Source organism: Trachemys scripta, chromosome 11 (genome assembly GCF_013100865.1).
Source record: "Trachemys scripta elegans isolate TJP31775 chromosome 11, CAS_Tse_1.0, whole genome shotgun sequence".
NCBI lineage: Eukaryota > Metazoa > Chordata > Testudines > Emydidae > Trachemys > Trachemys scripta.
In genome coordinates, this window is record NC_048308.1 from 36818839 (window position 1) to 36836534 (window position 17696).

Genomic DNA, 17696 nt, shown 5'->3' on the forward strand with positions numbered 1-17696 from the left:
GAAGAAAATTACACTCTCGGCATCTTCTGTAACAAAAGAGAAAAATAATAACATATTCAGCTCAGACAATGTGACAACCTGCAATGAAACAAGATGACTGCATTTGTTTTGAATAGATACAGATGAATGAAAATGGTCCATTTATTACAAAGCCATATTGTCTTTTTTAAACTATGTTTTGATTTTTTTTGGACTAGTAATTGTTAAACAGAGCTACTATTTGAATGTACATGTGTGAGAAATTCAAAGACTGCTAAACAGATCAGTACAAATTTACATTGTGTTTATGTTGCTTACTCTTTGTTTTCCAAAATGTTTCCAAACCATGTCTGGTTGTAGAGTGTGGCCCTGAATTAAATGAGTGATATTCATAATGCAATATAGAGACTATTCATGACTATTTGGTATCAGATTAAGCTAAAGTATGTGACTATTTTTGCCAGTTCAGTGTGTCCTCAATTACATTAAAACACAAATTAGTGAAGTTTTATAACAGACCTTTCTTATGTTTACTCAAACGTATTTGAAAACTTAATTGCTTGAAGAAAGCTATGGAAGATAATGACCCAATGTGCTAGGCAGGAAACTTTGTTTTGTTTTTACTAGAAATGGGCCTTACTCCATGAAGTTTGGATCTGGAAGCGGAGCCAAACTTACCCAAAGTTTGAGGAGTTCAGATCTGTTTTTCTGGTCTAGATCCTTCTGAGGGAGATGATGTTAGTCACCAAGATTGTATCCATGTCTGAATTTCCTCAGTGTTCAATCGGTTTGGATTTGATGTTCCACTATGGGCCAATATTTACTTATCTATATAACTTACTGTAGTATTCAGTGGGGAAAGTAGTTATATGGCAACTAATATATGGCAGCATATTTGTTATTTCTAAGATTCTGGAGAGACAAGAGGGGTGAGGTTATATCTTTTATTGGACCAACCTCTGTTGGTGAGAAAGACGCTTTCAAGCCACCCAGAACTCTTCTTCAGGTCTGGGAAAGGAACCAAAGTTTGTCCAATAAAAGATAATACCTCACCCATCTTTTCTCTCTAATATCCTGGGACTGACATGGCTACAACTACACTGCATTCAACAATGTAAGCGTCTGGATGCATTCTTATGGAAACCTCTGTTAATATGTAATGTAAGAAGTAATGAGTGGAAAATGTTACTACAAAATTCATATGCTACATTTATAATAGTTTTAGTGCTCATTATACGGAAACATTAATCTCCAGGTTACCAGAATATACAAGGTTCAAGTCATTAATGACTGAAAGTTACCACCATTTTGTTGATGATCTCTCCCTTAGTTTTTAATATGCAGGTGTCCATGTTTCTGAATATCACGATCATAATTGGTTAGCTGAGTGGAGAAGCCAAGTACTGAATGGGCATGGAGACTGGATTAACTGCTCAGCCCTCAGATGATCCTTTCCGAGTCAAGCTGCATTAAAGCAAACTGTGGGAAAGCTTGCATGATGTGCACTATGCATTCTGTACTTGCCACCAGCATCAACAGCAATGAAATAAAAAGGGGAAATTCATTAAGAGGGAGAGGAATTGTCAAAAAAAAACCCGTTAACCGAATGAAACAGGCATCCAAAGCATATAGACTATTTGGACATTCCTTTCTGTGTCACCATTTTCTAACAGAACTTATATTATCTTTGTTGAAGATCCATGAGAAAATTGTAATAACGTTATGATTTAACAGATCTGCCCTTAAAATTTAAAAATTGAAAACTGTGTATTTTTCAGAAATCCTCCTCCTACTTTGCTACATCCAGAAAAATGGTGCAGAGGATTCAACCACTTCATTTCACAGTGAGTTTTTTCCTTCCATTTAAAAACTGCTTACTCTGCAAGGCCTTACAGAGTGACATGAAACCCTGGAAGCAGAATTTACTTGGTACACACAGTTGTTTTGCTTGGTAGAAGGTTATAACACATATGATCTCAGAAATCGAAGTCCGCATGTCACGTTTTGAAAACTGACCAGCTCAGTTTGATCTCTTCATGCAATTTGCCTAACAGCAGCTGTGGACTATACTAAGTTGACTAGCTTCTTGATTTGTGATGGACCAAGGATGAATCTATTAATACACCTGGTTTGCTTGATGGCTTAGAGATAAAGTTTGGTAGTATAGGAGATGTGGTAGCAACATATGGACTCGCCTTGCAGGGAAGGGTTTGCTGAAGTAAATTCTAGGCCAGGGGTCGGCAACCTTTCAGAAGTGGTGTGCCGAGTCTTCATTTATTCACTCTGATTTCACATGCCAGTAATAATTTTAACGTTTTTAAGAACGTCTCTTTCTATAAGTCGATAATATATAACTAAACTATTGTTGTATGTAAAGTAAATAAAATTTTTAAAATGTTTAAGAAGCTTCATTTAAAATTAAATTAAAATGCAGAGTCCCCCGGACCAGTGGCCGGGACCCGGGCAGTGTGAGTGCCACTGAAAATCAGCTCACGTGCCGCCTTTGGCACGCGTGCCATAGGTTGCCTACCCTTGTACTAGGCAATTAAAAATCAAAATTAAAAAGGAGAGGAACAAAGCAGTTGTCCTAACCCCCCTCCATTCAACCTTAGATACCTCTTACAAACCAAAACCAACAAAACATATTAAGTTAGGGACTGATGTGTTATGTAGGTGCCGCCCAGCTTCAGCATGGGATCCTTAATAAACCAAACTCATGTTTTGTTTGTTAGTACAAGTAAACTTAGATATGCATAATTTAACAAAAGTCTTATAATAACTTCCATTAATAAGCAAATGTATAATATAATAGAGGTCTATAAAATCCTGACAGGTGTGGAGAAAGTAAATAAGGAAGTGTTATTTATTCCTTTTCGTAACACAAGAACTAGGGGTCACCAAATGAAATTACTAGGCAGTAGATTTAAAACAACCTGTGGAACTCATAGACTCATAGACTTTAAGGTTAGAAGGGACCATTATGATCATCTAGTCTGACCTCCTGCACAATGCAGGCCACACAATCTCACCCACCCACTCCTGTAACAAACCCCTAACCTATGCCTGAGTTATTGAAGTCCTCAAATCGTGGTTTAAAGACCTCAAGGTGCAGAGAATCCTCCAACAAGTGACCCGTGCCCCACACTGCAGAGGAAGTGACCTCCTTGCCAGAGGATGTTGTGAGGTCCAAGACTATAACAGGGTTCAAAAAAGAGCTAGATAAATTGATGGAGTATAGGTTCATCAATGGCTATTTGCCAGGATGGGCAGGGATGGTGTCTCTAACCTCTGTTTGCCAGAAGCTGGGAATGGGGGACAGGGAATGGATCACTTGATGATTACCTGTTCTGTTCATTCCCCCTGAGGCACTTACGTTGACCACTGTTGGAAGACAGGATACTGGGCTAGATGGGCCTTTGGGCTGACCCAGTATGGCCATACTTATGTTCTTATGTTCACCATATCTTAGGATGTCATTCTGCACGAATATGCCCTAATATTATCAGACCCTTATTGATTCAACACTATTCAAGTTACTTAATGCTTTAAATCTCTTATTCCCGGTGCTTCAACTGAAACAACACTCCTCAGTTTTTGTTTTTTCCCCTTGGCTTTGAAAACCTGGCTAGGTCCATTCTGTAGCTATGTCACAAATAATATATCCAGAAATTTCTTGAACTAGCAGTGGTACACGAACTGAGTCTGACACAGACTTTCTGAAATTGGTCTTTTGGGGCAACTTCCCATTTTAGGAGGTTGAAGATTAAGGACTTGATCCAAAGCCGATTAAAGTCAATGGAAAGACTCCTATTGACTTCAGTGTTTTTTGGATCAGGGATAAGGTAGGGCATAATGTGCTGGCTGACTTATAGATGGTATCTACTACTGCTGAAAACTAAGGGAGATTCTTTTTTTTGCTGAAGTAGTAGAACTCTGCGCATTTGGAGCAGACAGACCTGACCTGTTTTTCTATGCTGCATGTGCCTGGTTTAACTAGTAACTATGTACTACATTGTGATCACCGATTAATTACAAAGGATAAAAATCCACAATGGATGATGGTTGGCTTTTCTTCCATAGTGACAGAGAACCCCTAAAATGCGAAGCTTGAGGTGCCAACATTCGGGAGAAAACCATCACCGAGTGTCTAATATTCTATTTGTATTGTGTAGAGACAAGGCAGTTGGTAAACATGAGAACGACATTCAACTATTTGATACATCCTGCTTCAGCGTTGTCCTACACACGCTTCCTTCTTGGTGCCTTCATTCTTGGAAAACCTTTCAGAGCTTGGGAACAATACAATAAATTAAGCTTAACACTTACTGACATTTATTCAAACTTTTAATTAAATGTGAACACTGAAATCCAATAGGGTATAAATGACTTTATAGAAGGAGTCAAGGTTTGGTGGTTTATATATCCAGTGTAATACTTGTCTTTTCAGTTTTTTGATACCCTGAAATTATACGTTTGTAATCCGATCAATTTTAATTATTTGTTTCCCAACAGCTTTTCTCCAAGTTCGTTGAACCTGGTTTGTGTTTTTACAGTAACATACACAATGAAGCAGTGAAGTGTACTGATAAGCAGTGTTTTAAACATAAATGATATCTGAAGCAATACAACAATTTGTAATAAATTTGCCAATTTTGTAGTTTGATGAAAGAGAACATTGGAATGGAATTTGCTGTGACATTGCCACATTTTGTTTACTAGCAATCTCCCATATGAGGTGAGGTTACGAAACATTTTTACCAACGTTTCAGTTTACATTAGTAAACTTTCATTTTTTTACAATAATAAAAACATCAGACTATACAGCTGTGAACCTTTTAGCCATTAGTGATAATTGGCTCATTTATATGCGTTAGTTATGCATTTGTCAATGCATGACTCATGACAGCTCAGTTATGATAAATTAAAAGTAATGATTATATAAATTCCTTACTGCCTTTTATCCATATGTTAGGACCTTGCCTGATGTTTCTGTCACCCTTGTGATGAGTGGTTGGCTTTGTAGTAATTTCATTATCTACTTCTCTCCTGATGGCCAACATCATTTGCATAACAAGCTTATCTGGTTCAAGTTGTGGTCCAGACCTGTATATTGACACAAAACGGAGCATGCTGCTTCAGCTAAGCATATCTTTAACTTCAGTTCTGTTGACACAATGATTTCATCCTTGCCAACACTGGCAAATTTAGGCAATGTAGTTTCTTTTCCATAGTTCTGTGCCTTGTTCAGAGTCATAGCGGTGCTCCAGATGAAATGCCAAAATGTTTTTCCTGTCCTGAGAGGCTTTTGTATTCTAAGTACTCACTCACATATCACAGTAATTTGTAAAACTTCCAAGCTGGAAGATCTAGTGTTATTTTTCATCTAGCTCTTGAGCTGATTGTAGGCAATAAAGGTAAATTACTTTTGTTAACATGAAATCCACAGAATGCTAATACAATTTGAGTTAGTGATTTTGCTATAAAATCTCAGTGGACACAAGGCACAGGTACTTTTTACCTGGATGTAGCTAGGTGAAGTCAAAACTCTCTCCCTTCCCTCACCTAGTGTTGACCTTGACTAGCTACATTGAGGTAAAAACTACAGCACCTTGTCTCCACTGGGATTTTGCAATGATATAGCTAATGAGATAGTTACCTTGCTGTAGAAACACATCTTGTTAGTGTTGAAGACGTAGCCTTAGTCAAGCCATCTCAGACAACAGCAAAATGGCATGTCATTTCCTATAAGTAGGCTTGGAAGGATTAGATTTTTGTTGGTAAATGTTGATTTCACTGTACACTCACAAATTGAAAATATATTCCCATCGATGATAATAAAAATTGACGGATAGGCAAAGTAAGAAAAATGCTGTGTGAGAACTGTGGTTTGATTTAAGAGTATTTACTTTGTATATTTTGATGCGTTTTAACGGTTATAGAGCTTTAGCTTTTTGAATCTCAACATCTACTGTCATTAAATAGTTGCTGTCTGACCCCCTATAATTTCCTGCAACTGTGAAAATTTGAAAAAATGCTTAAAATCCATACTTTTGCACAGCTGTGAAAACTTAAATCAATAAAAATCTAAAAAAAAATGCTTAGAAATAAATATTGATATCCATCGAAATAATAAAAATTGAATTCTACCAAGCCTATCTATAAAGTTACTTAAACAACTGCATCGATTGCCACCTCTATAGGTACTAAAAATGATAGACTTTTACTTATGTTCATTCAACTGAAATAAAATCTCAGGTTTGAAAAGTTCACTCCCTCCTATGACCGTGAAAATTTATGAGGCTAAACTTCTTTTTTTACAGCTGCAACATTAATGTTATCTGTCCTTATATGATAACACCATTTACACATGTGGTATTTCTGAATTCATGCAGGAATGTTAATATGTTAAATGGTAAAATGAGTAAAGATACAAATTAGTTAAAAGGAGTTCAAGCACCACAAATAATATTGCAGTGACTCTGGAGGCGGCTAGAAGAGTTAATATGTTCTTGGAGCAGAAGGCACAATAGCCTTTATTTATATTACATCAGAAAATGGTCATTTTAATTAAAATGAGCAACGGTATCTCCAGGGACAGACACCTCCTTTTAAATTTATTTAGCCAATGATTAGCTATTATGGCTCCTTCAATTAATTAGTCTCTCTCAAGCTGCAGGGAATTAAAGAATTAAGAAACTCAGGGAGCAGTAAGCTCAAAATGTAAAATTTCAAGATTTAGGGTCTCCAACATTGATCACATATACTATCAATGATTGATTGTAAAACAATGGAAACCTGATTTCCTAACTTTTTAAATTTAGATTTTTGTATTTAGTTTTCATGTAAAATATGATTATAGCCATGCATCACAAGGTTGAATTTCAGAATGAAGAGTAATTTATATCTCCTAATTGATCATCTAGATCCTAAGGGCCCTATTTTGACCTCACTGATGTCTCATTTATGATCTCAGTTCTCTGGCTGTAGAGCACAAAAATGTGACACACAGAGAGACTATATTAGTGTATTTTCTCGCTTGGGATGCAGTGTACGTGTAACTCTTCTGCCAGGTGGAGCCAGCAGCAACAAGGGCTGGGTTCAGTATCTAGGGCAGTGGTTCTCCTACTTTTGTACTGGTGACCCCTTTCACATAGCAAGTCTCTGAGTGCGACCCCCCCCCCTTATGAATTAAAACCACTTTTTTATATATTTAACACCACTATAAATGCTCAAGGCAAAGCGGGGCTTGGGGTGGAAGCTGACAGCTCGTGACCCCCCCCCACACACATAATAACCTCATGACCCCCTGAGGGGTCCTGACCGCCAGTTTGAGAACCCCTGATCTAGGGGTTCCTTTTCAACAAAACAACACAAAACTGGCTCAAACCCCCACCCAGTGACCTGGGACAATTACACACCACCCCCTTGGGCACCTCTAAGAGGCAATACTTCCCCTCTCACAAGCACAGAGTCTGAGTGTAGCAAAACCTTTTAATAAAAGGAGGGAATTAACTGAGCATTAATTTGGGAAAACACTGCAACGAGGGTTCATAAACACAAGCCATGAGCAAAAGACCTACACCCAAGTAAGTTGGGCAGTGTCCTTTCCCCCTCAGTCTTAAGTCCAGTAACCCAAAAGTACCTTTAATGTGCCTGTCCCTTTTCTGTACCCCAGTCACAGTTGGTGTCCTTGGCCAGTGTAGCCACACAGTTCACCTCCCAGCCTGTGTAGAAGGTGTGGGGGGGCGGGGGTAAGGAGGCACCTTACATGCTGCACTGCTCAGGCACTCACTTGTCACCCCAACGGCCAATTGCCACGTCTCTGCAGGACTCTGCTCTGGCCCTCTGCACCAGCTTCTCTGCTGGCCACTTGCCATACCTCTCCGCCAGCCGCCCAGCTGGCCACTTGCCAGGATAGCCCCCCACATACACACTTAACACAGCTCTTAGTGATTTCAGCTGTTAGTGGGGCAGCCTCACTGTTGGTGCACTCTGGGCAGTCTCTTGCAATAGAGACACTGTCCGAAAGTAGGTCTAATACTTAGACCGAGGTATCAGTGATTTCAGCTCTGCAGTGTGAAACAAGACTCTCAATTGAGTCTAAATTAGCTCTTTTATTTTACCATGGAGAGAGGAAGGGTCAAATGGTCATTGTTAAGCTCCGGTGATTCTCAGCTGGCATAAGGGCCAAACTGGTCCCTTGCCAAGCTCAGTATTGGGGTGTTAGGAGATATAAAGATGGCACAGTTCAGCCAGACCCAGGGATCAGGGCCATTGACCTTGCTAAACCTTTTTCTTACAATACCTTTGTTTTGTAGTGTGTAGAGATGATATGTCTATTCCTAAGTGCCAAGTGATTGTGCTCTCTCTGGCTACGTCTACATTTGAGCTGGGAGGTGTGATGACCAGATTGCGTAGACATACACATGCTAACTCTCCTTGAGCTAGCGGGCTAAAAATAGCAGTGTAGCCAGGGTAGCATGGGCAGCAGCTCAGGCTACCTGCCTGAGTACATACGAAGGGGCTCTGAGTGGTACATATTCTGGTGGCTAGCCCAAGCTGATACAGTACACTGCTATTTTTAGTATGCTAGCCTGAGCAGCGCGAGTGCGGGTCCGTCTACACAAGCTGGGACGCTCACCTTCCAGTTCAGATGCAGATATGCCCTATGACTGGTGCTTGTGGGCTCAGGTGCACCTTTGTTGGATTTTTTTCCCAGAAGACACAGAATAAAAAGAGGCCTCTTTTGTACTGCATGATGGGAAAAATCTCACTAAACACATGCTCTTCTGATGGAGAGGAGATATAAACCTCCTTTGTCTTCATTCTAGCTGCATCCAATTTTAGCAATTCATTGTCACATTTGGAATTTGGTTTCCTCACTGCAATTCTAGCCCCCTATATGCTTCATCTGGCAGAAATCTGGGTGCCACAATGACCTGTGTGGATGGCAAAAAGGGGAGCACATTCAGAACCTACTACGCTGAGGACAAAATATACTTCTTGTAATATTAGGTCATCAATAGAATGACCTATTGGTTCTAGCGAAGAGAAATCTGAAAGCCAAATATGACCAGGAGTGTCTGAAGGGAGACCAATAAAATAGAATAGATCCTGTGCCTGAGGAAGGAAAAGGTGAGCCCTGACTTTATCCTGACTTCTTCATCATATATTCAACAGGATTTTCAAAATCACGTCCTGTTAGCCTAACCTTGCTTCCGTTGGGGCCAGTGCTAAAATTCTCAATGGGAAGAGTTAGGCCAGCAATGAGTGTTCTGGAAAATGCCATCTGTTATTTTTAAATCCCTCACTCTTCAAAGTAATGTCCACCTGTGTGTGGCGAGCCAAAACCACATGAGATGTTCCCATAGACATTTTTTTTCAAAGCTTGCAGATGTGGTCTCTTATGGTTACACCTTTCTTTATAATTTCACAGTAACTGAGCTTTTCTTAGCTTTCAAACATTTTTTGTTGGTATTTAGATCACATGATGACCAGTGTTAAAATCCAACTGAAAGAGGACTTATTAAGAAAATAGTTGTTGTTGACATTCCAGTATTAGAATATTTCTCTTGTCATTAGGGAAGATTAATAATTTATGGTATTTGCTACCAAATGGCAGATTATTGCAGACATAAATGTGTTCTGTGCAATAAAATTAATATTATGCATGTGACAATTGACCATTGTGTCATAAATTCAATCCTTCACCTTGGTTTCTGATTGTAACTGAAGGAAAAGTAAAATATGTTATTTTTCTTGGTGTGGTGGTTTGAGATACAAGACCTATTTAACCTATTACATACAGTCACAGAGTGTGCTTTTACTGAAAGGGCATCGGTATGCAGCTCTGTAGACAATAATGTCTGTATCGTGTGTGTCCTTTTGAATTAGGACTGAAACAAAAATGCTGTAGGAAAATCTGCCACCGTTTCCCCTTTATTTTTCAAAACAGGAGTAGCAGTGGGGGGATGGGCAGGAATAAGAACAGGAGGCAGGGAGGCCTCAGAGAAAGGGACACATCATCATTGGATCATTATTACAAATGTAATTCATGATGTGCCTGTTCCCCTCCACCTGTCTGCTGCATGTGACTAACCAGCATCTGCCAGAGAGCTCCATGGAAGACAGAGGCAGGGATGAGCAGTCAGAGGCAGGTGGTGTAGAGAGGGAACAAAGAATAGAAAATTAACCACTTAGAAACCTTCCAAAAGAGCTTACTTTTCACTCTCAGCTTCCGGGAACCTGATGTTTGGTCCCCTTCAGTGTTGATAACAGGGAAGTATTGACTTAATCAGAATTCTTCTTACAAGTGTGATGGAAATGATAGTGCTGATTGTTAAAAATTTCTTTTTTCTGAAAGGATTAAAATGTCTTAGATGAGGCTTTAATATAATGGATCATGCCAGTATGCTCTGTGCTATCCCTAGGCACTCATTGCTACTCAGTGTCTATTCACTTTAAAAAATGATTTTATATGGATTTAAAGCTGGTGAAAAATGCTGGATTGATGGTACTAGAGAATGAAATTCTTTGTTTCTCCACAGAACAGATGTGTAGAGCAGAACACACTTCCCCACAGCAATCTGCCATTGCACTTCAGCCATTGTTTATTAATTGAATTATTGTACCACCAACAGGCCTGGGTCCTCTTGTGCTAGGCACTGTACAAATATATAATGACAAGACAACCCCTGCTCTGAAAAATTTACCATCTCAGTGTAAGACTATAGACAACAGGTATATAAATTAAGCAGATGGGGAGAGCACAAGGAAACAATGAGATTAGATTGGTCAGCAGGAAAAACATTGGCTATAGCAAGTCACCTGGGAGTGAAAGAGCAGATTAATTTCAATGCCTTAAACAATCCTAAATCTCACTCTTGAGATATGCACTAAAGGAGCAAAATAATCCCAACTGTGTTGGTGGTTTTCGTGATGCACTGTATACATCTGTGCACTAGCAACTGGACTGAGCTCACCAACTCACTCCACATAGTCCACTGGAGAGCCCCTACTTTTGGTCACATTCTTTACTGACTTGAGTCAAATCCAAATTGGCAATTTAAAAGTGAAAGGATCCACATCTGATTTAGTCATTCCCACTGAGATTATAAATGAGCTGAATAGAAAAATGTAGCCATAACCACTTCCATGTGCATTTCATTTTCTAAGATTGTTCCTTTTTGATAAAATTCAGTAGAACCTGCTTTACAGTGAAGTAGCTTCACTATAATTAGCGTGTGACCCTCCGTGGAAAAGACCTAACTGGTGCAGGGCAACTGCATGAAAGCCCCCCTTTAATCTTCCATGCAAGAAGGGCTCCTGTATTCTGTAAGAACCATACTTGAGTTTTTACAACATGCACATCTAATAAGAGAGATATTTGCAGCCCTTATAAGATGTGCATGCAGTGAAAGATACAGTAGGGCTTGTACAGGATGCAGGAACTCCAGAAAGGTTGGAAGTGGACATAGATGAAGCTTGCTTTGTCCTGCTACTGTGGGACCCCAGACTCAAAAAACACTAGCTCCCATAGTTCCTTACAATCTAATTTGGGCGTCACTATAAAGGGAGCTTAATTCCTTGGAATGCTTTGACAAAACACAAGACTTCACTTTTTATTCATTGCAGGTGCATTTACACTAGGAGTGAGTTCCTTGCAAGTGGTTTCCACTCTATTTTTTCTTAAATGGCAGCACAAATCCATAGAAACTAAAAGAGAAGAAAATGCCAAGTATCTAACACTGTGTGTGTGTGTGTGAGAGAGAGAGAGAGAGAACTTCAAATTTATTGTAAGCACACACATGTAACTGATTCAAGTGATTGGAAATGTTTGAACTGTCATGTAGACCTGGCTTTGCTGATGTTGCCTTTTAGAATTTTTCCACTCTCCAAACAGCAGGGGGTAACCAAAGGCAGATTAATTGAGCATGGTTGTGCCTTGGATTTTATTAATTTTTCTGTTTTGTTTTGGGGGCTTAACCCTTTGATGTTTATTTTAAAACTTTGACCATGCAGAGTTATTGAAACAATAAATATTAAAAATAAATCGTACCCTGAATCATCAAAGTATTGCAGTGAGTGCCAAGCAGTAATGGGGTGTAGCAGCTAATGTATCCAGCAATTAACAATGGGCAAACTTGTAAATGTTAGCCACTGTCTTGGACTGCACAAGGGTGGTCAGGCGTAGCAGTTGGAGCAGTGGCGGTCAGAGTTGGGGCCAGGAAACAGGAGTCTGAGCTGAACAGGGCTGGAGGAAGGCTAGAAACAAGACAGACACAGGAGCAATCACTGCTGCAGGTGTAAGCGTTGAGCAATATCTGGCCAAGTGCTACTGCTGGTCTTAAGAGCAGTTCCGACTGTGCTGCTTGGTCAATCAGGAGATTTGGCCAATGAGGAATTTCGGCTATTGTTAGCTGCTAGCTGACCCCAGACCCAGATGCAGACCCTCATTTGTGAGAGGTTTGGATGAAATTTATTCAGACTTTGTGTGAAGAACTATCTAAGCCTTGTTAGCTTGCAAATTAGGCTGGGACACTGGCCTTTCTTGCAGCATTATGGCCCTTCTACCTCCAGTTCTGACTGGATCCAGAAAGTGCACTTTTTTAATCCCAGGAAAGTTTCTATGTGAATTGGGACATTTCTCATCACAGCTGGACAGGGTTGCTTGTCCACAGGCATTTAGATATCACCTTGATGGATGCAGTGTAAATGCCTGGATAGACAGACCTATAGCGGTGACTGACACTTTGGTGAGTGTAATGTGTGTCTGTTATGACTTGCTGTGTGTGCACTGCATCTTCTCACAGGAGAAGATATATTCTCTTTGCTGCAGATTCATTTACAATTTTGTTTTCTGCTGCACCTGCTACAGACATCTGCGACACAAAGCCACTCTGTGGTCTCTCGTGGAAACCTTACTTTTGTTCTTGTTTTTGTGCACTTAATTTAAATAAAGGTCATTCTGCATTTTGTGTATCTAAAAACATAGTACCTTGGATTAAAATATTCTTGGCGGTATATTGTTTTGTCCATGAAATGCTGGAAATAAAATATAGTATGTCTAAAAATATGTCTGAGGCCTGGATCTGCTCATTAAATCAATTTTTTTTAAAGAACAGATTTGTAGCTATGGAGGTTGTAATCACTCTGGTTAAAAAAAATAATTTAAAAAAGAAACACTAATGCTAGTCTAATCAGTTTTGGCTGGAATAATGAGGGGCATTAGTAATTATTTTCTCTTTCCGAGCTTACAAAATATTCAGACCACCATTGGTGCTCTTATAAAATCTATTTCATTCCATTTATTCATTAGTAAATATTTGTTCATGACTGCTGATAAATAGTTCCCCCTTTCAGTCATCTGATTTGCCAGTTGCAAAATAGCAGTTTACATTGTTGAGACACAGCAATTCCAACAATGTTATCATCCAAGTGCAAGCAGCCAGTGGATTTTTAGAGGCTATCTTAGACAGGCCTATGTGTGGGTGTCTGCTCTTGTTCCCTGCTAATAAATGCTTCATCTTTTCCTGTAATTGTGGCAGAATGGAAATGGTGCTTAGGAGCCTGGCTGTGAGATTGAAGCAAATGGCTGCAACCTATGTTTAATGTAGTGACACTAATGAATTCTGAGAATTAATTTTCAGCAGAGAAAGCAGGATGGAAGATACTAGAATTTCAAATTAAGGAATGGATTGACTTTCGTCAAGGCCAACGTGTACAATATTTGTTTCCTTTTCAACCCCTACTTACTTACCCCTCTTTTTATTTTATAGGCACACACACTAAAATGATGTTCAGATTTGGTATATCTTATATGACACACATCTTGTAATGGATTTTATAGCCAATTTGTACAATGAGAAGTAGGAGTCCCACAGCTTGGATTTTCATTTAGAAATTCCATGGGCCAAACAAATTTAATTAATTTGCAGGTGCAGTAGGCTTGGTGTTTTTAGTTGTAGTTACAGTACAGTTGATGTTGGACTGATCACGTTACTTAGACTAACTGTCCAAATTGGTCCTAGCTGAGAACATATTTTAGTTGAAGCCTTTTCTTACTTCAGAGAGCAGTTTCCTTAGTAATATGAACTTTTAAATACATTTTTGATAATGCAACACACATTTTGATTTGTTCTTGACAATAAGACAGACAGCACTGTGGTTGGTCCATAGCTGCCTCCGAGCTACTGTCTTTTAAAAACATATAAAAGAAAACACTTTGGAAAGTAGCTCATGAGAATGTTAGCAGAGCCAAACCATGAGAGGCGTATGAGAGTATACAGGACTTGTGCTGTAGGTTATAAAGCCCAGGATTTTAATCAAGGAAGTGGTGATAGGCCTTCTCTAGATGTTCATCTTTTAAATGTAAATGTCTCTGTATTTCAAAGGTATGTGCTCCTGCTTCTGCTTACTTTTTTCCTGACTTTGCCAGATTTCCCCCCAGGATTTCAATCTTAAATATTCAAATATAGTTTCCTTGCTTAAAAATAAGTTATATGAACATATGGAATTTGTACAGTCCAGTTTCCATTGTGAGTTGGAACACACACAGCTGAATGGCAGGAGAGCAGTAACAACACAACAGGGACCGGTAGATCAAAGAATCTTTAAGGTCAGAAGGGACCATTATGATCATCTAGTCTGACCTCCTGCACAACACAGGCTACAGAATCTCACCCACCCACCCACCTCTGCATGAAACCTGTGTCTGAGCCATTGAAGTCCTCAAATCATGGTTTAAAGACTTCAAGATGCAGAGAATCTTCCAGCAAGTGACCTGTGCCCCACGCTGCAGAGGAAGGCAAAACCCCCCCAGGGCCTCTGCCAATCTGCCCCAGAGGAAAATTACATCCCAACCCCAAATATGGTGATCAGGTAAACCCTGAGCATGTGGGCAAGACTCACCAGCCAGACACCCAGAAAAGAATTCTCTGTAGTAACTCAGATCCCACCCCATCTAACATCCCATCACAAGCCATTGAGCATATTTACCGCTAATAGTCAAAGACCAATTAATTGCCAAAATTAGGCTATCCCATTATACCATCCCCTCCAAAAACTTATCAAGCTTAGTCTTGAAGCCAGATATGTCTTTTGCCCCCACTACTCTCCTTGGAAGGCTGTGCCAAAACTTCACTCCTCTGATGGTTAGAAACCTTCATCTAATTTCAAGTCTAAACTTCCTGATGGCCAGTTCATATCCATTTGTTCTTGTTTCACATTGATACTGAGCTTAAATAATTCCTCTCCCTGCCTGGTATTTATTCCTCTGATATATTTGTAGAGAGCAATCCTATCTCCCCTCAGTCTTCTTTTGGTTAGGCTAAACAAGCCAAGCTCTTTGAGTCTCCTTTCATAAGACAGGTTTTGCATTCCTCGGATCATCCTAGTAGCCCTTCTCTCTACCTGTTCCAGTTTGAATTCATCCTTCTTAAACATGGGAGACCAGAACTGCACGCAGTATTCCAAATGAAGTCTCACCAGTACCTTGTATAACGGTACTAACACTTCCATGTCTTATTAGCCTTTTTCACAGCCATATCACATTGGCGGCTCATAGTCATCCTGTGATCAACCAATACTCCGAGGTCCTTCTCCTCCTCTGTTACTTCCAACTGATGCGTCCCCAGCTTATAACATGACCTTGCACTTTTCACTATTACTATTACTATTACATTTCATCCTATTACTATTACTCCAGTTTACAAGGTCATCCAGATCTTCCTGTATGATATCCCGGGCCTTCTCTGTATTGGCAATACCTCCCAGCTTTGGGTCATCCACAAACTTTATTAGCACATTCCCACTTTTTGTGCCAAGGTCAGTAATAAAAAGATTAAATAAGATTGGTCCCAAAACCAATCCCTGAGGAAATTCACTAGTAACCTCCCTCCAGCCTGACAGTTCACCTTTCAGTATGACTCATTGTAGTCTCCCCTTTAACCAGTTCCTTATCCACCTTTCAATTTTCATATTGATCCCCATCTTTTCCAATTTAGCTAGTAATTCCCCATGTGGAACCATATCGAATGCCTGGCTGAAATTGAGGTAAATTAGATCCACTGCGTTTCCTTTGTCTAAAAAATCTGTTACCTTCTCAAAGAAGGAGATCAGGCTGGTTTGGCACGATCTACCTTTTGTAAAACCATGTTGTAATTTGTCCCAATTACCATTGACCTCAATGTCCGCACAAGCTTAAAGGTCTGCTCATAAAGATCCCTTTGCAGGACTGGGGACTAAGGCAGAGAGATGAAGCCTAGCGTATCAGTCACAAACACTAGAAGTACCCCTACTAGTATATGTCCACTGGTTAGATAAGAAACTACTGTACTCATGAAATCTTTAATCTTTATTTTTCCACATACTTTTTTCCTGTATGACCATGCAGCTCAGTGGAACCTACTGCTTCTCACCTGTAACAGTGCTCAGCTTCATGTAAATTGTATCTTAGTAAGAAAAGGTTACTCCCCCGTGAGGAAATTAATGTCCTTGGCTTCTAGTTGGGGTTCTTCTGTCACATGTTTTTTTCAGGCTTGTCAAGCAGAGGAACATACAGTCACCTCAACAGCTTCTCCTGCTTCTCTGGCCAGCCCAGGTTGACTTGGGAACTGTATATTAAATAGCCCTCTTCTGAAGAACAGGGTAGTAACAGTGCCAGCTGTCAGCTTGGGAAGCAACTACATTATTTAACACCAGTAGAGACACTGGCAGCCTGTCACTTCCTTTTCCATTGAACACACAGCTAAAGCCCAAGAAGAGTTGTTTTAGAGACAAGTTCGGAGGAATATGTAGCACATGTTCAGTACAGCATTATAGCAGCAACTGCAATTTGCTCTCTGTATGTGTGTATATATATCTCCTCAATATTTATTCCACTCTGTATGCATCCGAAGAAGTGGGCTGTAGTCCACGAAAGCTTATGCTCTAATAAATTTGTTAGTCTCTAAGGTGCCACAAGTACTCCTGTTCTTTTTGCAATTTGAGAGGCAGTGCACAGAAGCACAGCATATGAATATATCCCAGAATATACAGTATTTCTAGCTCAAAATAGAGGAGATGTAGCAATGGGCTATTTGCTGCTGGGTCTGCCAACAGGAGTAACACTATCTTTTAAAAAAAGTGTAAATATTCCTCTATCGCCCTTGATGGTACAAAAACTCCAATTAAAGCCATGTGGCCATCTGATGTATGGAACTTTCCCCATCTTGTGAGTCAGCTAAGTAACCATCCTGCATAATCCAGAGACCAGAGCTCTGATTGATGCCAAGAGCTCTCATCCAGCTCTACAAACAAAGTCAATTGAATTTGAGCTGAACTTGCTGGGGTAGAAACCAATATATTGAGATCACCCTGTGGCTCCTGGCAGAATTTGGGCCTATCATGCAAGCTGAAGCTCAACAATCTCCAAGAGTCGTATGTAGCACCACCTGTGAAAGATGTCCATCCCTCTCATAGGTGGTGCAAGATAGTGAAGAACAATTCAATGTCTTCTTACTAAGAAACTTCTCCTTTTCCTCCAGGACAAGGATCTGGCGGCTGGCCACAGTGATCCAGCCCTTCCTCACCTCCAGACTGACCAGTATGTGTGTTAACAGTCTGTAGCGCGATGAGTTCACCTCTAACTCAAGTGAAATCCTAGATGGCAACAGATTTGTTACAATATCCATGACTTCTGATATTTGGGGATTTTTGCTTGTCAGTAGAGAGTGGTA

The 17696-nt window shown here is 39.9% G+C and overlaps 1 protein-coding gene across 1 annotated transcript in view; it reads left to right on the forward strand.

Annotated features, from left to right (window-relative positions):
• The window catches only part of MYO3B (myosin IIIB), a 319441-nt gene that overhangs the window by 108191 nt on the left and 193554 nt on the right, over positions 1-17696 (forward strand). The window contains exon 8 of the mRNA XM_034786511.1: positions 1758-1823. Coding sequence (XP_034642402.1) covers positions 1758-1823 — 66 coding nt within the window. The remainder of the gene's footprint in view (positions 1-1757; positions 1824-17696) is intronic.